We start from the raw sequence: 21,780 nt of genomic DNA, 5'->3' as shown, positions 1-21,780 counted from the left end.
CAAATTGTGAGCTTTGACCCTGAGCACACTGTTTCTCTCTTATTTCAGCAATTCCTTTTACCTCTTTATATTCTACATTCCCATACTATAGATTAGCTCAATGGGAAGTTCCATTATAATTCTTTTTCCAGGGGCGCCTAGGTGGCTTAGTTGGTTAAGGTGTCCCAACTTCAGCTCAGGACATGATACCACAGCCTGTGGGTTCAAGCTCCTCATTAGGCTTTGTGCTGACAGCTCAGAGGCTGGAGCCTGCTTTGGGTTCTGTCTCTGTCTCTCTCTGCCCCAACCCCCTCCCTCTCTAATAAATAAACATTAAAAAAAATAATAATAATAATTCTTTTTTCCAAAAGGTTAGGAAGTTTTTGCTGTTACGGCTTGTCTTGTTTTATATTACAAAGAGCAATATAAATAGGGGCGCCTGAGTGTCTCAGTCAGTTGAGCGAGTACCGACTTTGGCTCATGTCATGATCTCGCAGTTTGTTGGTTTGAGCCCCGTGTTGGGCTCTGTCCTGACAGCTAGGAGCCTGGAGCCTGCTTCGGATTCTGTGTGGAGCCTGCTTCGGATTCTGTGTCTCCCTCTGCATCTGCCCCTTCCCAACTTGCACGCTCATTCTCTCTCTCAAAAATAAACATAAAAAAAAAAAGCTATAAGGATAGGAAGTATCTTCATTATTATTTTATGCTTGCCTAGTCTTCCAATTTACAAGTCTGCATATTTTGGACATCTTACATCCTTGTCTTTCTCTTTAAAGTATATTTTAAAAGCAAAATCACTCTTCTCAACAACTTGGTCCCTGGGCATTACTACTGGCATATTAACAGTAACAAAATAATCACTTACCCTCCCTATGAAGTTTTTCTATGTAACCCTAAAGATTTAGAATATTAATACCTTAAGTGTAAATTTTAACATGGCCAAATAACTTATCAACTATTACCGTTGAATCACACTTCCTTGTGATGGGAGACATTTTCACATTATACATATTAGTTTCACTTTGCTTTTAGGTTTCTCTCTATTCATTCTTCTCAATGCCAGAACAAAATAATGTCAGGAAAAAAACTCCCACATAAGATTCTTCAGTTATATCTCTGGAGCTTAAGAGTATAAATTCCTACTATGTTTGTTTATTATAAAATGTTTGTAGATAGCCTTCTGCATCTTTCCTCTCAAATGAACTTTACGGAAAGTTTATGAAGCATTCTATGTGTTTACTGAGTTAAGTTTACACTGAATTCAGAGATCAATCAGGGGAAAACTGACCTCTTGCACATCTAAAGTTTTTCAAAACAAATTTTTATTCAGATCTTTTTTATAACAATCTAATATTTTACCATTCTTTGCTAAAACTCTTACTTATTTCTAGCATTATTTTTATAGTCTAGTTACCATTAATATCTCTTTTTTATAGTTATAAAGATAAAGGAGATCCGTTGGTGCTTTTGTATTTCACTCTTGAATTCAGCAACCTAAATATAATCCCTTAGCAACTCTACTAGTATTTAAATTAGATTTAGATTAGACTGACAATTCATAAAAAGCCAGTAAGTAATGACAGTCATTTTTTTTGTTTCAGAAGTTGATCTCACTTTTTGGTTTGTTTTGGAGGGTTGTTTTTTGTTTTTGTGTGATTTTGTGAGAGTGTGTGTGTGTGTGTGTATGTGTGTGTGCTGCGTATTCCATTGACTGACTGCTCCAGTAAGATTATGAGTAATAGGTGATAACCAAAACTCTTTTCTTGTTATGAATTTTTGCACTTTTACTGAGATACAGTTGAGGTATAACATTTTATAAGATACTCATCGCAATGATTTGAGAGATGTATTACTGTGAAATGATTACCATAATAAGTTTGCACCCATTACCTTACATACTTATAATTGTTTTCCTTATGGTGAGAACTTTTAAGATCTACTCTCTTAGAAACTTGCAAATAAACAAAATAGTATTCTTAGCTATAATGATTATGTTGTACACTATATTCCCCAGTATTTATGATCTTATAACTGGAAATGGACATCTTTTGACAACCTTTGTCCCATTCATCCACTCTACACTCTGCCTCTGGCAACCACGAATCGGATCTCTCTTATCATGAGTTTGATTTTTCTAGATTCTGCATATAATCGATATCAAACAGCATTTGCCTTTGCTGATGAAGTATGCTGCCCAAAATATGCCAGTGATTAGTTCAAGATAGTATAAGATCTAACACACAGCACTGTGACTTTTTCTGGGCCTTCTGTGGATGGAAGCAGGTGCTTATTTCTTCTAGATTTGGCCCTAAAAACATGTGGACAGAAACTGCTATGCCCATCACTTACCCATGGTCAGGGGCCAAACAGCAAAAGGCAAAACTGAGGAAAGGTAACAGTATCTCATCTTGGAGACATTTTCTGAGTCATGAATAAAGCGGTGAGTGATCTGTTGCTGGATCTAAGTTGTCTGTTTATTTCTGGTTCCAGAAACTTAACATGAAGTTTTGGAACCTCTTTTATAGTGAACCATCATTGATGGAACATGACTTTGTCTCTGATTCTTAGCTCTTGGCACCCTAGAATATTCTTTTTGGGAATATATCAATAATCTGAGAAAGAAGAATGTGAAGGCTTGATAGGTAGACGGAAAACATTTCTTTGACTCAGAAGTTTAAAAATTCTATTACTTTAGTAGAATAAAGTTATTTTTTATTTAGGTTATTCAGAATTTAGGATCTTCATTATGTAATGTATTCCAAGTATTTTTTGAATTATTTTTGAAAAAAATACAACCCATAATTCTTATACAATCATTAAATGAATCATAAATATATACATGTATATGTATGCATATATATACATACACATATATGTATACATATACATATATATATATACATACATATATATATATATATATATATATATTTTCAATCATTGAGGAGGAAACCAGTTAAGAATGCAAGTGTGGTTCAAACATATTTTGAGGAGCTACTTGTAAACAACTGGGGGGAAAAAGTAATGTTAGGGTAATACTACTAAAGTTAGACACAAAACTGCTTAATGTCATATAGAGCAATAAAATCATAATTTGGGGGATGATATTTTCTACCAGACAGGAATATGCAAGCTAACATTTAACCTAACTATATGTGGACTCAAAAGTAAATAGGGAATCAGTAATAAAAAAGTAAAATATAGGCACATTCTTCTAAAGAATTAAATAATTCTTCCATCATTTATTGTTTAACAGTGTCTCAGTATGACATCAAAAAGGCATGCTGTGGTTTCTTTTGACTTCCAAATTTGAGACAATGGTTTCTAAAAATCTCTTTATCCAAATCAATTATTTTTACTTCCCTTGTACTATATTGACTTCATTTCAATAAATTGCATTAAGTGTCCTAAATTAATCTCTCAGGAATGGAGATTCAACAGCAAAAAGATATTATCTTGTCATGAAGAAGTGAATCAACCATTATGACCCAGCAGTTCTACTCTTAGCTGTGTATCCACAATAAATAAAAACATATGCCCACACAAACATATACATGAATGCTCATAGCAGCATTACTCATAGTAGCCCAAGATGAAAACAACCTAAATGATCATCAACTGATAAATGGATAAAGAAAATGAAGCATATCCATATAAAGAAATCTTATTAAGCGATAAAAAGTAATGAAGAACTGGTACAGACTACAACATGGATGAACCTTGAAAACATTATGCTAAGTGAAAAATGGGAGCACAAAAGACCATTTGTAATTTATTGATATGAAATGAGTGAGATTATTCTGGAACAGACCAATACAGACTGAAAGTAGAGTAGTGGTTGTCAGAGGCTGCGAAGAAGGGGAAACAGAATGACTGCCAATGGATACAGGGTTTTTTAGAGGGGGTAATGAAAATATTCTAAAATTAAATAATGGTGATGGCTGCATAACTTTATGAATATACTAAAAACTACCGAACTGTGTATTTTAGAAGGAAGTATTGTATGGCATATAAATTGCAAAACTGTTACAAAAAAGGTGGGGCGAGTGAAGCATTACACAAAGAGAAGAAGATTACATCCGTGGCTGACACCAGGAAGTCACTAAAATGGAGTATGTACTGAGTATGAAGTTGGATTTTCAATACCATTGCCATTACCAGAATCAAACCCATAAATTACTGAGATTTGTTTGTGATTGCTTATACAGATAGATTGTCCTGGTCAATTCAAAATCCCTCATATTTTCTGATCAAAATTTTAGCATATGTAGAATTATTAAGGAGAATATTTAAAAGGCCTTATGGTGGAAAACTATATAGTTACAATTTCCTCGTATCAGCAATACTGAATATATATTTCAAAAGGACACAAAACCTCTGGGTAAGTTTCCTTATACCATAGTAATTGACTAGAATTCAGAAATAAAGCTCTGGCTCCTAAATAAGGAAAATCATTTAATTCAGCCACTAATTTGAGTTTTTATTCTGTTATTGTTCAATTGGTTGCCACATCAGTTGAAAGGTACTCCTTTGTTGCTGTCAGTCAACTAAATATGTCAGAATAGCTAATATTTTGCCACCAAAGAGGACAAACTCTTGTGAAACAGGAACTTTAATTTTTGCATAGCAAAGGAGATAAGACTTTTCAAAAATGTATTAAAAGATTTCTATTCCTGGCTGGGTGTGATTAGGTGTTTATAGCACACTTGAAAACACGAGAAGACAGATGAATTTCAAAGGTCAGTTTTTAAAGAAATCAAAAGGCTTTTGGAGCAACAAGAATGAGATAAATTGTAATTCCAGAAGAGTCAGAGACCCTACTACAATGAGCCAAGGATCACTGCTTGTTTCTTATCCTTTGCTGAGAGTATTTGCCAATTCTGAGCATGAAGTAGGGCTCAGGCTTAGCTGAAGAGACAGACTCCATTGGCAGGAGAAAGCAGCAGGCTTTTGGTCTTGTTCTAGACTTAAATCCTTGCTTGGTTATTCAAAATCTCACTATTATGTGCCTTCAGGGGGAAAAGGTGAATTGATTTTGTATGGTTTGCATGGGCCCAATATTGGTTCTTTAAAGATTTTTCTTAGAAAATTAGATGGTCAAACATTTCCTATTTAATATACCAGTTTGTTTTCCATTATCCTTCATTTTTATTCAGGAAAACCTGCCACATTATGTGAGATTATGGGGAAAGCTGAAATGTGGTTGATTCGAACTTACTGGGATATTGAATTTCCTTACCCTTATTTACCTAACATTGAATTTGTTGGAGGACTGCACTGCAAGCCTGCAAAGCCCCTACCGAAGGTAAATAAGTGTGCTTATTTTTGATTGTTTAACTTTTTATCTCCTGGAATTATTTCTAGTTTATTATTTATAATGTTTAATCCCTAAACTGAAAACATAGACACAGCAATTAATGGACATTATTTTCTTAGACTATTATACTACCATAGGTATCTTATAACATTATCATGGCAACCACTAGTGATGTTGTTCATCAGCTATGCCACATATTTGCTAAGGATGAGATTCCTAGCCCCTGAGTATAGTGGAACCATGGAGTACTCTGCACAATGAGACTGAGCTAAAGTGGTATGTATCCCTTCTAGGCCCACTATTTAATTGTCAGATCTGGTTACTACAGAGTTCTCTTTTCCTTTGTTATGTCAAAGGGCTACAGATAGTAGCTACAGGTAGTGTTCTAGATAATATGTCAACCTGAGTTCCCGATTAAAGAATGGATAAACCAGCTGCAGCTCAATAGATAAGGATTCAACATAAGAAAAAAATAAATTGTTGTCTTAGGCCACTGAGATTTTGTAGCTGCATGTTATTTAGCATAACCTAGTCTTAGAAATGGATAATAGTGGGGAAATTATAATACTCTGAGAATATTTCAAATAGAGATATAATGGCCCATCCAAAAAACCTGGCAAAAGTTCAACAATGATGAACTGTTTGGTTTTAACAAAGACGAGAAATTAGACTGAAAAGGTTATCAGGAGATAGTTTATTAAAAAAACAAAAAAACAAAAAAACAACAAATGGGCAATACTAAGTATTCTTCAAATTTAAGATCAATGAAAGATCAGTGTATAATTCTTAAATAGCAATGTGATACAGCTTACCTTTTGATAAACATTGACTATTGAATTGTTTGGAATGAAGCAAGATTTAACACAGGGAAATGAGCTGAGATACAGTTGCAATAATTCCTGCAAGAGACTATAGAGATTCAAGCTATAATATGATAGTAATTTTTGAGTAGAAGTAGAGAGATTTAAGAAGTACTTACAAAAAAAATCATTATGATTTGGTGATTGGCTGGAGGTGGGGATTAAGGGAGAGAGTTCGAGAATGAATCCTTGGCTTGTTGTTTCTGTGTATATGTCTTTGTTGGTTTCTTACAGGCAATTAGCAGAGAATAGTGGCATTTACTAAAGTGAAGAATTAAAGGGGAGCAGCTGTGAGGGAAAATAATGTGTTCACATTTGGGCATGCTAAATTTGAGGTACCAATGCGATGTTAAGTAAGCAGCTGTTGAATACAGTGTCTTAATCTCAGGGGATAGGCAGTATTTGTGTTTTTCTTCTTTTAATTTTAATGCACTGTTTTTAGAGCCATTTACATTCACAGCAAAATTTAGCAGCAAATATAGAGAATTCCCACCCTTTCCTGCCTCTTTCTTACACACAGCTTCTTCCACCATAAATATCCCACACTAGTGGGGCACAGTTGTTACAATCAATATCAACCAATTTCCATAACTTAAAGTTAACTCTTTATGTTATATATATTATAGGTTTTGATACATGTATAATGTCATGTATCGGCCCTTATAGTATCATACGGAACAGTTTCACTGCCCTAAAAATCTCCTATTCTCCACTTATTCATCTATCCCTATCCTTAAATCCCTGGGATCACCACTTTTTTACTGCCTCCATGGTTTTGCCTTTTAAATAAGCAATGGTCTTAAATTAGGGATGTCAAGGGATAAAAAAAAAACATGATTTCATATTGGGTGCTTATCGTGAACATTAAGTTACCCAGAGTAAAAACAGAAGTTGGGGTGGAGCATAAGACTATGAACTAGATGCCTCTGTGAACGGGGGCTGTTCCTAAAAGATTGACAATTGGCATTAGGAATCATGGGTTATTGATATTGATATGTTTTTATGATTAAAAACATAAAGATGAAGATACTTTTTTAAGGCATAGTAGAGGAAACTGTTGGAAATACAGTCAGAAGAGAGGAGAACACAGATCAAGTGTCTATCTGGACCCTGACTGATATAAGTATGGTAGAATGAATGGAGTATACTTAAAGGATTATAGGGCAAAATCCAATTTTCAGTAAGACCAGAAAGTATATGGAATACTCATCGAAGAGACAGAATATTTGGGAATTTTTAAACCGTGTAACAGGAAGTTTTACTTTATTTTATTGTATAAATTAATATTTTGACAACTTAAATAATATTGGAAATCCATTCTATATTATTCTAAACTATTGCTTTTGCTCAGAAAGTAATCACTTAGGGGCATCTGGGTGGCTCAGCCTATTAAGCTCCAACTATTGATTTTATCTCAGGTCATGATCTCACATTTTATGAGATCAAGGTCCATTTTGGGCTCTGTGCTGACCTTATGGAATCTGCTTGGGATTTTCTTTCTTCCTTTCTCTCCATCCCTCCCCTACTTGCTCTCTCAAAATAAACAAACATTAAAAAATAAGTAATCACTTAAATATTCTGAGCCTTCTTTCAGTTATTTCATAGTTTTTGATAAAATATCCATGCACTGTATAGATTCAATTCTAAAGACAAAGAAAAAACTGTCAGGATAGTGTAAGATTTACTTATAGGCGTATTTGCTATATCTTAATAATTCAGTACTATTCAGAACCCTCCTATTGCCTTATTACTGATACCATAACATACCATATGTGTTTACATAATCTATGTTTGTGTGTGTTTACATAATTATTTATTTCACCAGTAATATATGTTTCTCCAATGCAATCTTATTTCCCCTATCTCTTCCCACCAGAGCATAGTAGGACCCCAGGGACACTACAAAAGTGTACAAACACTAACTCAAAAACAGCACACAAATGTGGTTATTATTTGTGGAAAGAATCAAGTTTTATCAGATTTTGTCATGTTTCTTTCTGTTAGAGCCTCAAACCTCATGATTACTTCACTTTTCATCCTCATTATGGGTTACTTTGTACATTCACATTGACTCTTCTATTTGTAGGTAACATACATTTAGTGTCCTTAATCTGCTTTTTATAATTAGGGATATTACTGAAAATCCTGCAATATTCTAATACCAAAACTAAACACCTGAATTATCCAGGGAATGAAATTTTGTGAAAATGCTTGCATATTAAAGAATTAACAAATAGGTGGATTCTGAGTAAAACAAATTGCTCTCCATCATGTGGGTGATCTAGTCAGTTAAAGGCTTGAACAGGCTTATTTAGATTTTAAATTATTATTACAATATCATATAAATATATGTAGGAGATAAATATTCACTTCCCTTTTTTGTCTCAATAATATATATATATTATTACACCACTCCTAATAATCTACTCAGTGTGATTTTTTTTCTCACTGATTGTCTCACTAACTTCTGACATCACTCTTATCCCATGGCAGGCTTTCATATACTCAGTTCTTTTTCTGGTCTTACTACTTTTGTTCTATTGTTCACATCATCTAGTAGGAGATCAGAGCAATCATTTTACATATTTCATGTTACATATTACATATTATTATCTGAGGTACTCCCAAGTATTTCCTTTTATTTTCCAAAGTTCATTAATTATTTATGAAAGATATTCTTCTACATACATTATAAAATATTTGCCGATTTCTCAAGAAGATTTTGCTGTAATTGAAAATTAAAGAGACTGTTGGGTTTACATATTAAGTCAATCCATCTATCATCACAGTGTGATAGTTAATTTTATGTGTCAGCTTGCCTGGGCCAAATACTTAAATATTTTGTCAAATATTATTCTGGGTGTTTCTGCAAGGTAATTTTTGGATAAAATTAACATTTAAATAGGTGGATTTTGAGTAAAGCAAATTGCTCTCCATTATGTTGGTGAACCTCTGAAGGCTTGAATGAAACAAAAGTCTGACCATTCTGAAGCAAAAGAGAATTCTGACAGCAGACAGCCTTCAGACCTGAAAGACAGTATTGGCTTTTCTCTGAGTCTCCAGACTGATAGCCTATCCTGCAGATTTTGGACCTGTCGGCCTCCATAATCATGTGATCCAATTCCTTAAAATGAATCTCTTTCCTGTCTTCCCCTTTCAATCATCATACATTTTTTTTTTCTTGTCTTACTTGATTGGCTTAGTTTATTTAGTACTTGAAAATGGGATAAAAAGATTGCTTTTGACTTCAACATGATTAAATATGCCATTTTTATCTTTAATGCAAAGCCATATATTTCCATAATATTATTGTCACTTACAGGTATTATAGGTATTTCTGTGTTACTTATCTGATAAGTTGCATGGCTACCTGATTTCTAAATGTGGTACTGGAAGCTTATATAAAGTACAAATGTAACCAAAAGAAAATTTAAATTTAGAAACAGAAAAAAAGTAAGTATGCCATTAGCATATCATTATTCTGGCTGTGAATGAAAATAAAGGTTCATGATAATCTTCTTAGCATCCAAGGCTAAATATAAAGTGAAGTACCAGAAGAATTTAACTTAAAGCAGTAATCAAATGCCACATTTGGGGCATTATGGAGAGGATGTTAGAGGCAGTAGAGAGTACTAAGTATGGTCACTGGCTGTACAGTCAACAAGCTTCACTTAGAAATTTGGTTCTGCCGGCTACTGCTGTGTAGCATTGGACAAATTACTTAACCTCTCTGAAACAGCTCTCCCATGTGGAAATGTATACATATCTCTTAAGTTCACCGTATATCTAAGTTAAATAATGCATCCAAAGACCTCAGCACATGGCAGGAGATAACACATAGTCAATAATTTGTAAACACAGGCACACACAAACATACCTCAAAAGTGTTTAGAACACATTGGAAGGGAATCTCCAAAGTAAATTCTTTTTATTTGCCTGATAACCAGTGATCATATTTCATACTCCAAAATGGTTAACATGGAAAGACAGAACTGTTCAGTAATTCAAACACAGTGCTAAAGTTATATGGCTTTCTTGTTCTTGTAAGCTCTAAATTTTCATTATTACAAAGACTGTTTTCTTTACAGGAGTTAGAAGAGTTTGTCCAAAGCTCTGGAAAGGATGGAGTTGTGGTATTTACTCTGGGTTCAATGATCAAAAACCTCACAGAAGAAAAGTCTAATCTAATTGCATCAGCCCTTGCCCAGATTCCACAGAAGGTCGGATAATCTTATCTTTTTTTGAGGGGCAGCCATTTTAAAATCCATGAAGTTCTCCTTAAAAATCTACTTAATGAATGTTAAGAAAAGCTATTAGTATTGTTAATATCAATTTAACTGAACTTTGAGGAAAAAGTATTAAATGATAGAGAGGGCCACTAAAAACATTTGATTATTTTCTTGCTTTAAACTTGGCATTACTATCAGGAACACATATTGTAGTATTTTTATTTTTACTAATAGGATAAAATAAATCATTCACTAATCTGAAGCAATCTGTTGGCTCTATGTCTAGGATTTAAGGCTTCTATGTAATCTAATCTTATTTTGTTGTTCTTGTTTATTTTTAAGTCTGAGGCACACATGCCAGTTATAACGAATATGATAGTAAAGGAAAAGATATTTTAAAAATATGAACTTAATTCATAATTGGGACATAATTGGGACTATATATAATTGGGACTTTTAATTGATGGTTTTGAACCAGGTCCTGGTTTAGCCTGGAACTGACAGCTTAGCTTCCTAGAATACTCCTAAATAAGGATTCTCTTAAACAGTTAAAAATTTTAGTAATACAGTAAAAAATTTTTGCAGTTCACTCTATGATGTTCCTAGCAAAATCTGATTTTTAAGTTAATAGCATTCTAGGTTATAACTTAATAATGTTCTTAAACTACCAGGGATATTTTTTTGTTTTCTAGCTTTAGTCAAAATAGACAATTACATGTATTTTTAAGTTCCAAACAATCATGACAGTGCTTAAATTCATAACTAAATTCCTTTGGAAAATTGTGTGTGGAAGCAGTACCCATTTAAATATTTAATTTTTAAAAATCTTCATAAAAGTATTAAATTTTTAATTGTATTGAAATATGTTTAGAGGTGACATCAAGGTAAAGTAGGAAGCACCAAGGAAGCACCTAAACAGCAATTATACTAGCAAAAACTGTGAAGTAACTGTATTAGAACTCTGCAGTCTATCTGAGCACTTGCAATTTGCGGAGAAATATTGGCTGATCAATTGTAATTAATTTTGGTCAATTGTAGTTAATTTTGGCATTGCAGGAGCTTCAGATCCTGTATCACCCAGCCTCATGGCAGCTAACCTGCCTGTATTACTGTGTGATTTGGTGGAGCCAAGATAGACAAAAAGGATCTTATCCTCTAAATATTATGATTCTGCATTCTGATTGCTAACTACTGCCTTCCATCCACTGATATGTAGAAACAAAAGTTGGTCATAATTATTTCAACACCCATTAGTTGAAGCAGCACTGTTGTTTTTTTTTTTTTTTTCTTTTTCCCTCTTTTCTCTGCCTGTGAGCCAGACATTAAGGAATGAGGCCATTCAAAACAACCTGACATACAATGGAATTTAGAAAGCAATATCCATGTCAAGGGAAAGATACAGGTTGAAAAAAAATGCTTTAGATATAGAAGATCTAAAGCATTCACCTCAGTCTGATTCCTAGCAAAGAGACACTTTTCAATAATGAAAATAAATAAGCCTCAAACCCTAAGGAAAGAGGCTTAGGGGCACTGGGTGGTTCAGTTGGTTGAGCGTCCCACTCTTGATTTCAGGTCAGGTCGTGTTCCAAGGTCATGGAATCAAGCCCTGCATTGTGCTCCATGCTGAACATGGAGCCTGTTTAAGATTCTCTCTCTCTCTCTCTCTCTCTCTCTCTCTCTTCCTCTCTCTCTCTCCCCCTCTGCCCAATACCCTGTCTGTATGCTCTCTCTCTAAAATTAAAAAAAAAATTGCCTAAAAAAATCTGATTTCCAAAGTTATTATATTGATTACAAAAATCATTTGTCCAGTTCTCAACAACAAAAAAAGTGACAAGGCATACAAAGGTATGTAAAACTATGGCCTATCAAAAGGACCAAAATATATTGAGAGAAACCGTTCCTTTTTTTTTAAGTTTATTTACTTATTTTGAGAGAGAGAGAGAGAGAGAGAGAGAGAGAGAGGGAGAATCCTAAGCAGTCTCCACACCAGCAGTGTGGAGCCCAACACAGAGCTCAAACCTATGAACCGTGAGATCATGACCTGAGCCCAATCAGATGTTTAACCAACTGAGCCACTCAGGCACCCTGAGAGAAACCATTCCTGAAGAAGCCTAGCTGTTGGAAGTACTAGATAAAGAAAACAATTGCCCTAAAGATGCTCAAATAGTTAAAGGAAGACCCTGATAAAGAGAAGAAAATGATGTAGCAACAAAATAAGAATATCAGTAAAGAGAAGGATATCATAAGAATGACCAAAAAGAAATTCTGCAGCTAAAAATTACAATAACTGAAATAAAAAATTCACTTCAGGGATTCAAAATCAGATATGAGCTAGCAGAAGAATCAACAAACTTGAAGAAAGAATAATTGAAATTATCAAGACAGAAGGACAAAAAGAAAAACAAAAGTGAACAAAGCCTAAAGGACTTATGGGATAGTATAAAGTGGAAGAATAAACACACTCTGAGAGTCCCTGAGAGTAATGGGCAAAAATAATTTGAGGAAATAATGGCTTAAAAGGTCCCAAATTCAATGAAAGACACAAATCTAAAAATCCCAGAAGCTTAATGAATTTAAAGTAGAATAAACTCAAAGGGATCCACACTAAGATACATAATCAAGTTGTTGAAAGTCAAAGACAATGAGAGAATCTTGGGAAGCAACTCAACACATAAAAGGTGACTAGACGATTTCTCAACAGAAACCTTGAGGCCAAAAGGTAATGGGTTGATATATTCAAAGTGCTGAAAGAAAAAATTGCCAACTGAGAATTTCATTTCAGGCACATTTCTTTCATATATGAGGTCAGAAATTAAAACATTAACAAATAAACAAAAGCAAGGGAGATCATTACCACTAGACCTCCCCTGCAAGAAATGAAAGGTCTTTATGGTGGAAATGAAAGGCTACTAGACAGTAACACAAAATTGTGAAAAAATAAAGATGTGCAGCAAAGGTAAAAACTAAGGCAATTACAAAAGCTAGTATTATTGTAGTTGTAATTGTATTCGACTTTTTACTTTTTTTCTTATTTATTTTTTTAAATTTAATTCATTTTTTAAATTTACATCCAAGTTAGTCAGCATATAGTGCAACAATGATTTCAGGAGTAGATTCCTCAAAGTCCCTTACCCATTTAGCCCATCCCCCCTCCCACAGTCCCTCCAGTAACCCTTTGTTTGATCTCCATATTTAAGAATCTCTTATGTTTTGTCCCCCTCCCTGTTTTTATATTATTTTTGCTTTCCTTCCCTTATGTTCATCTGTTTTGTCTCTTAAAGTCCTCATATGAGTGAAGTCATATGATTTTTGTCTTTCTCTGACCAACTAAATTCGCTTAGCACAATACCCTCTAGTTCCACCCACATAGTTGCAGATGGCAATATTTCATTCTTTTTGATTGCCAAATAATACTCCATTGTATATATATACCACCTTTTCTTTATCCATTCATCCATTGACGGACATTTGGGCTCTTTGCATACTTTGGCTATTGTTGATAGTGCTGCTATGAACATTGGGGTGCATGTGTCCCTTTGAAACAGCACACCTGTATCCCTTGGATAAATGCCTAGTAGTGCAATTGCTGAGTCATTGGGTAGTTCTATTTTTAGTTTTTTGAGGAACCTCCACACTGTTTTCCAGAGTGGCTGCACCAGCTTGCATTCCTACCAACAATGCAAAAGAGATCCTGTTTCTCCGCATCCTTGCCAACATCTGTTGTTGCCTGAGTTATTAATGTTAGCCATTCTGACTGGTGTGAGGTGATATCTCATTGTGGTTTTGATTTGTATTTCCCTGATGGTGAATGATGTGGAGCATTTGTTCATGTGTCTGTTGGCCATCTGGATGTCTTCTTTGGAGAAGTGTCTATTCATGTCTTTTGCCCATTTCTTCACTGGATTATTTGTTTTTTGGGTGTTGAGTTTGATCAGTTCTTTATAGATTTTGGATACTAACCCTTTATCTGATATGTCGTTTGCAAATATCTTCTCTGATTCTGGTCGGTTGCCTTTTAGTTTTGATGATTGTTTCCTTCCCTGTGCATAAGCTTTTTATTTTGATGAGGTACCAATAGTTCCTTTTTGCTTTTGTTTCCCTTGCCTCGGGAGACGATGTGTTGAGTAAGAAGTTGCTGCGGCCAAGGTCAAAGAGGTTTTTGCCTGCTTTCTTCTTGAGGATTTTGATGGCTTCCTGTCACATTTAGGTCTTTCATCCATTTTAAGTTTATATTTCTGTATGGTGTAAGAAAGCAGTCCAAGTTCATTTTTTTTGCATGTCGCTGTCCAGTTTTCCCAGCACCATTTGCTGAAGAGACTGTCTTTATTCCATTGTATATTCTTTCCTGCTTTGTCAAAGATTAGTTGGCCATACGTTTGTGGGTCCAGTTCTGGGTTCTGTATTCTGTTCCATTGATCTGAGTGTCTGTTTTTGTGCCACTGTATTCCTCTTTTTAAAATCTTCTCAAAAATTGAATTGTATTCTACTTTTTAAAACCTTCTCAAAGATTTTTTAAAATGCATAAATAGCCATTATTAATCTAATCTATTTTTATAAACATAATGTATAAATGTGTATTTTGTGTCATCAGGAACAGAGAGTGGGGGATGTAGCTATGAAGGAGCAGAGTTAACGTATCCTATTGTACTTTACAACTTATAAGCCAAAAAGTAAATCACAAGAGTAATTACAAATACTTTGAAAATGAATGAAGACAATACACCAAAATTTATGAGATGCAGTGAAAGCAGTGCTCAGAGGAAAGTTTATAGCTATAAATGTCTACATTGAAAAAGAGGCAAGATCTAAAGTCAACACCTAATTTTACACCTTAAAGAACCACCTAAAAAGAACACCTAAAAAGAAAGCTAACTAAACCCAAAGTTACTAGAAGGAATGAAATAACATTAGAGCAGAAATAAAACAGAGTAGAAAAATAATAAAGAAAATCAGTGAAACCAAAAGTTGGTTCTTTGAAAATATCAACAAATTTCTGAAACTTCTAGCCAGGCTGGCAAAGAGGAATTAAAAAAAAGAAAAAGAAGATGCAAATAATTAATATCAGAAATGAACCTGGGCAGATTACTGACTTCACAGAGATAAAAAGGATTATAAGAGCTTATTAGGAACAATTGTATATCAACTAATTAGACAACCTAAAAGAAATGGATAAATTCCTTGAAAAACACAATTTACTTTAAAAAAGAAACAAATATTTCAACAAACCTATACCAACTCAAAACATTGAATTGGTAATCAAAAACCTCTCAATGACAAAAGGTCTTGGACATATAGCTTCACTGGTAAATACTACCAAACAGTTAAGAAATAATTAAATAAACTAATGCTTTCCAAATTCTTCAAAAAAATTGAAGAGGAGGGATCACTTCCTAAATGGTTCTGAAGCCAAATCTGCCCTTATACAAAAGCCAGATAAAGATAGTAAAAGAAAATAAAATTACAGACCAAGATCCCTTGTAAATATAGATGTAAAAATACTCAATAAAATATTTGCAAATAAAATCCACTAGAAAAAAATTAATTATTTAAAAAAATGATATCCACTATAATATTGAAAGGTGTTTCACCATAAATGGGATTTATCCCAGGAATGCCAGAGTAGTTCAGCCGAAGTAAATTAATCAGTGCAATACATCTCATTAATACTTATGAAGGAAAAAAAAAAAAATCACATGATTATTTCAACTTACCCAAAAATGGAATTTGATAAAATCCAACATTCTTTAATAATAAAAAAATCTCAGAAATCTAGGAATAGAGGGTAAATTCCTCAATATATGATAAGGAGTAAACTCGGAAAACCCATAGCTAACATCACACTTAATGGCAGAAACTAAAAGTTTTCTCCCTAAAATCAAGAACAATACAAGGATGCCTAATCTCATTGCTGCTATTTAGCATTGTACCAGAAGTTATGGTCTGGGCATATTACACTAGAAAAAGAAATGAAAAAGCATCCAAATTGGAACAAAAGAGTAAAATAATGTTTATTTGCAGATGACATCATCCTATACATAGAAAATCCCCAAAAATCCACAAAGAGCTAATAGAGCTAATAATCAAACTCAACAAAATTGTGGAATCAATACACAAAAATCAGCTGTGTTTATACACACATATTTGAACAATCTGAGCATAAAATTAAGAAAACAATTCCATTCCCAAGAGCAACCAAACAAATCAAATACTTAGGAATAAATCTAACCAAGGAGGTGAAATATTTGTATGTTGAAAACAACAAAACATCCTTTCTTCAAGAAACCAGAGAATATCTAAATAAGTAAAGTCATACCATGTGCATGGATAGAAAAACTTAACATGGTTAAGTTGTCAACATGATCGAAAGCAATGTACAGATTTAATGCAATGCCTATCAAAATTCTAACAGACTTTTTTGTACAAATGAAAATCCAATCCTCAATTTCATATGGAACTGCAAGAGCCATAAATTGACAAAACAATCTATGAAAAAGGATAAAGTTAGAGGACTCCCATTTTTCAACTCTGAAATTTGAAATTTACTATAAAACCACAGTAAATTAAACAATGTGGAACTGGCAGAAGAGACATATAAACCAGTGGCATGAAAGACAGAATAAAAGTTAACCCTCACATATATGATCAGTTGATTTTCAACAAAGGTACAAGACCAGTAGGGAAAGGAGAGTCTCTGAAAAAGTGCTGGTAAAATCCTGATATCTACATGCCAAAGAATGAAGTTAAAACCCTATCTTACACCGTATACAAAAACTAACTCAAAATGGATCAGAAACCTAAACTTTAGAAGAAAAACTATAAAACTTATAGAAAACAATATTGGAGGAAAACTTCATCACATTGGATTTGGCTTTGATTTCACAGATATGACACCAGAGGCATAGGCAACAAAAGAAAAAAATGAACTTCATCAAATTAAGAACTTTTGTGCATCAAAAGATACTACCAAGAAAGTAACACAACATACAGATTTGGAGAAAAGCTTTGTAAATCATGTATGATAAGGGATTAATGTCCACAATACATAAAGGACACCTAAAACTCAACAACAAAAACCCAATTCAAAAATGGAAAAGGACTTGAACAGATATTTCTCCAAAGAATATATACAATGGCCAATAAGTACATGAAAAGGTGCTCAACATCATTAATCATTAAGGAAATTGCAATCAAAAGCACAAAAGATATAACACTTCAAATCCATTAGTATAGCTATTATTTAAAAATTGGGAAATAACAAGTGTTAGTGAAAATGTGGAGAAATTGGAACTCTTGCACATTGTTGGTAGGAGTGCAAAATAATGTAGTAGCTATGAAAAACAGTTTTGTTTTTCAAAGAATTAAACATAAAACTCTCATATGACCCAGTGTTTACATTCCTACCTACATATCCAAAAAAAAACCCAAACAAATGAAATCAGGGACTCAACGAGATATTTGTACACCAATGGTCATAGCAGCATTATTCACAACCACCAAATAAATGGATAAACAAAATGTGGTATATACACACAATGGAGTATTATTCAGCCTTAAAAAGGAAGGAAATTCTGATATGATATAACATGAATGAACCTTGAGGACATAATGCTAAGTGAAATAAGGCAGTCAGAAAAAGACAAATACTGTATGATTACACTTAGATGAGGTACCTAGAGCAGTCAAATTCATAGAGACAGAAAGTAGAATAAAGGTAACCGAAGTCTGCCAAGTGGGAGGAATAGGGAGTTAATTGTTTAATGATACAGAGTTCATGTTGGAGATGATGGACAGACACATTTGAGTTAAAAATAGTAGTAATGGTTCTACAATATTGTGAATGTATTTAATGCCACTGTATTGTATACTTATAATACATTAAAATGCTAAATATCATTACATATATTCGACCACAATAAAAAGACATTGCTTCTTTTTTAAAAAATGTTTTATTTATTTATTTTTGAGAGAGAGAGAGCACAAGCAGAGGAGGGGCAGAGAGAGAGAGGGAAGCACAGCATCCGAAGAAGGCCCCAGGCTCCAAGCTGTCAGCACAGAGCCCAACGTGGGGCTCAGTCTCACGAACCATGAGATCATGACCTGAGCTGATGTCAGACGGTTAACCAACTAAGCCACCCAGGCACCCCAATAATACTTGCTTCTATGTCACTGTCAAGTTTATAACAAAAGTTCAAAACACTTACAAATTCCTAAAGGGAATCTAACATCCTTCTCCTTTGCCTCTGGAAACGTTGTTTAAAAAAATTCCCTTAACCACAAAGGCCTAATAACACCAATATGTAGTTATTCCATATACAGATTGTCTGTTTTTGTTTCTTCACCTACTGAGAATGGCCCTGATGATGACAGTCTATTAGGATTATTGCAAGCATTTGAAAACATAGTTGCCGTTTCAGTGCTTTAAACATTCATTACTTAATCATTTAAGGCCTTATTTTGTTCATTTGTTACAGGGAGGCATTGAACTAGGCTAATTCTGAGTAAGTGTCTCATTCTGAAAGGATGTGCTTCTGAAAATCTTCTAATAGATTAAAGGTATTTATTTTAACAGGTTCTGTGGAGATACACAGGAAAGAAACCAGACACGTTAGGACCCAATACCCGGCTATATGAATGGATTCCCCAGAATGATCTTCTTGGTAAGACCAAAGAGAAGCAAAACTCAACAGAGCTGAATGAGGGATCCTCTGAATGATAATTTAGTAACGGATCAATCCAACAAATTTGTGTTAAAAACAAGCAAAAAACTCTTTAATTTCTTCTGGAACTTGTTAAAGAAAAAATTCTTCATGATACTTGTTAAAAACTGTGAGGCACACTTTATTCAAGACCATTATGATGAATGTAGATACTTGTTCATGGACTTCTGCAGTGAAGCAGAGAGACTGGACTCAACTCTGAATACAATAAGAAAAAGTGGGGATCTTATAGCCAAGGAGCAGAGTGGGGGTCACTGGGCAGAAAAATACTAAGAGGAAACATCAGGGCAAGGGAGGGATTCTGGCTACACCAACCTAAGCAGATTCTTGCCGAAAACAGACCAGGGTCATCAAACACCACCTGGGGAAAGTGAAGGATGAGGAAACCAATCAGATATAAATATGGGTGATCAGACACCAAACTGGGGGAGTCTAGCTAAACTGATTTAGTAGGATTCTTGCTAAAATTGGGCAATGCAGAGAGAAATTCAGAAGCTCCAAAATCAGAGCCTAGTTGAGAAGAGAGTTCAAAGAAATTTGACTAGAGTTTGGTCAAGGAGCAAATCTTTCCCGAGCTCTAAATTACAATCAAAATATAATTCTCCCATTTATGACTCCTCAGAGTCAGAGTCAACACACTTTTAGATCAGGCTCTCATTAACTCTTGCATAAAATACTGCAGCAGCCTCCTGGTTCTCTATATCCACTTACTCCCACCTCTCTTCTTTCCTCCTCTGTTTGAAAAAAAAAAAAAAGTGAGAATCCTATTCACCATCTCTAATATTATAAATGTCTCTATACTACTATAAAATCAAATGAAAAATCCCATTTTATTAAACAGAGTGCTTCATGAACTTCCCCTAATTTATCTTCCTAGACTGTTATGCCAACATTCTCCCACTGAAACCCTGTACCTCCCACCGCTCCTTCCCTTATCTATACAAGAATTTCATTTTTTAAATCCCTCCATCCTTTTTTTTATTAATTCCCCACCCCAATTTGTCCAACTGGCAACTACTCTCCATCATTTAAAGTCCACACAGACCTTAGAGGTTTGTGAAATGACTTACTTGCTAGAGTAATTGCTGCTTAGCCTGGAATAACAAATTGCTGCTTTCTTTAGATCTTATAGGAATTTATATATGGTCTCATGGCACAGAATTGTGTAGAAGATGCTGCCTAAATCATAAGAGACTTTTAAAGACATAGAATGGGTGCCTAGGTGGTTCAGTCAGTTAAGCATCCGACTTTGACTCAGGTCATGTTCTCACGCTTGGTGAGTTCAAGCCCCATGTAGGGGTCTGTGCTGACAGCTTGGAGCCTGGAGCCTTCTTCGGATCCTGTGTTTCCCTCTCTCTCTGTCCCTCCCCAGCTCATGCTCTTTCTCTCTCTCTCTCTCTCTCAAATAAATAACCATAAAAAAATGGAACAAACTGAGGGTTCCTGGAGGGAGGGGGGGAGGGGGCTAAATGAGTGATGGGCATTAAGGAGGATGCTTGTGGGATGAGCACTGGGTTTTATATGAAAGTGATGAATCACTGGATTCTACTCCTGAAACCAATACTACATGGCATGTTAACTAACTTGAATTTAAGTATATGTTACCTAATTGAATCAATGGTTTATAGGTGTCACGATTTTCTGTTTCTGAAGCTCTCACAATTTGAATAATGATACGTTTTTTCCTCTTAGGTCATCCCAAGACCAGAGCTTTTATCACTCACTGTGGAACCAATGGGATCTATGAAGCTATTTACCATGGGGTCCCTATGGTGGGAATTCCCATATTTGGTGATCAGTATGATAATATTGCTCGTATGAAAGCCAAAGGGGCAGCTCTTAAAGTAGACTTACATACAATGACAAGTTCCGATCTACTTAACGCTTTGAAGGCAGTTATTAACAACCCTTCGTGAGTATAGAATATATTCTTTTCTGGGAAGCATCTGGTGTTTTAAAAGGAGTAAATTGTTTCATTCAATTTTTAAACTGACACTTTTTTGAGATGGAGAGAGAGGGTGCAAGTGAGCAGGGGGCAGGGAGAGAGAGAATCTCAGGAAGGAAAGAGGGAGAGAAAGGAGGGGGTGAGAGAGAGACAGAGAGAGAGAGAGAGAGAAGCAGGGCTCACCTGAAACAGGGCTCGTGTTCACCGAAAGTGGGGCTGGAGCTCACCGGATGTGGGACTCAAACTCACCGTGAGATCATGACCTAAGCCGAAGTCAGATGCTTAATGACTGAGTCACCCAGGTGCCCTAAGCTGACACTTTTAGGTAATCAACAGCAAATAACTAATATCAGATTCAATTGTTTTATACTTCTCAAATTTTATGTAGGCCTTTTGATTCACCTACTGTTAATAGGTAATAGATTACAACCTCAAAGAAATACTGTTTATTTAAAGAAAATAAATTATTGTTGAAGAGACACAGATCTTTATTTTTTCCTAACAATTTTATTGTTTATTTCTTTAAAATTGCAAATATTACCAGTATAAAGAATTAGGCAATATAACAAAAAATAGAGAAATAAAAATAAAAAATAACTTTCCTGATGCAGATATAACTAGTTAGCAGTAGAGAAATACTACTTCAGATATTTCCTTTTGCTAATCTATAAATAGGGAAGAAAAAGAAATAATTTTATAAAAATTGGATCATGCTACTTTTTGATTAAAAAAATTC

At 34.5% G+C, this 21,780-nt stretch overlaps 1 protein-coding gene across 2 annotated transcripts in view; it reads left to right on the top strand.

The window, feature by feature from the left end:
* Positions 1-21,780, top strand: part of LOC106977028 (UDP-glucuronosyltransferase 2C1-like) — a 48,552-nt gene that overhangs the window by 22,966 nt on the left and 3,806 nt on the right. For both annotated transcript variants that reach the window (XM_027057908.2, XM_015074502.3), the window contains exons 2-5: positions 5,133-5,281; positions 10,242-10,373; positions 18,952-19,039; positions 20,792-21,011. In XM_027057908.2, coding sequence (XP_026913709.1) covers positions 5,159-5,281; positions 10,242-10,373; positions 18,952-19,039; positions 20,792-21,011 — 563 coding nt within the window. In that variant the 5' untranslated portion in view covers positions 5,133-5,158. The remainder of the gene's footprint in view (positions 1-5,132; positions 5,282-10,241; positions 10,374-18,951; positions 19,040-20,791; positions 21,012-21,780) is intronic.

Source organism: Acinonyx jubatus, chromosome B1, assembly GCF_027475565.1.
Source record: "Acinonyx jubatus isolate Ajub_Pintada_27869175 chromosome B1, VMU_Ajub_asm_v1.0, whole genome shotgun sequence".
Lineage (NCBI taxonomy): Eukaryota > Metazoa > Chordata > Mammalia > Carnivora > Felidae > Acinonyx > Acinonyx jubatus.
This window is presented reverse-complemented; position numbering and strand designations above follow the sequence as displayed.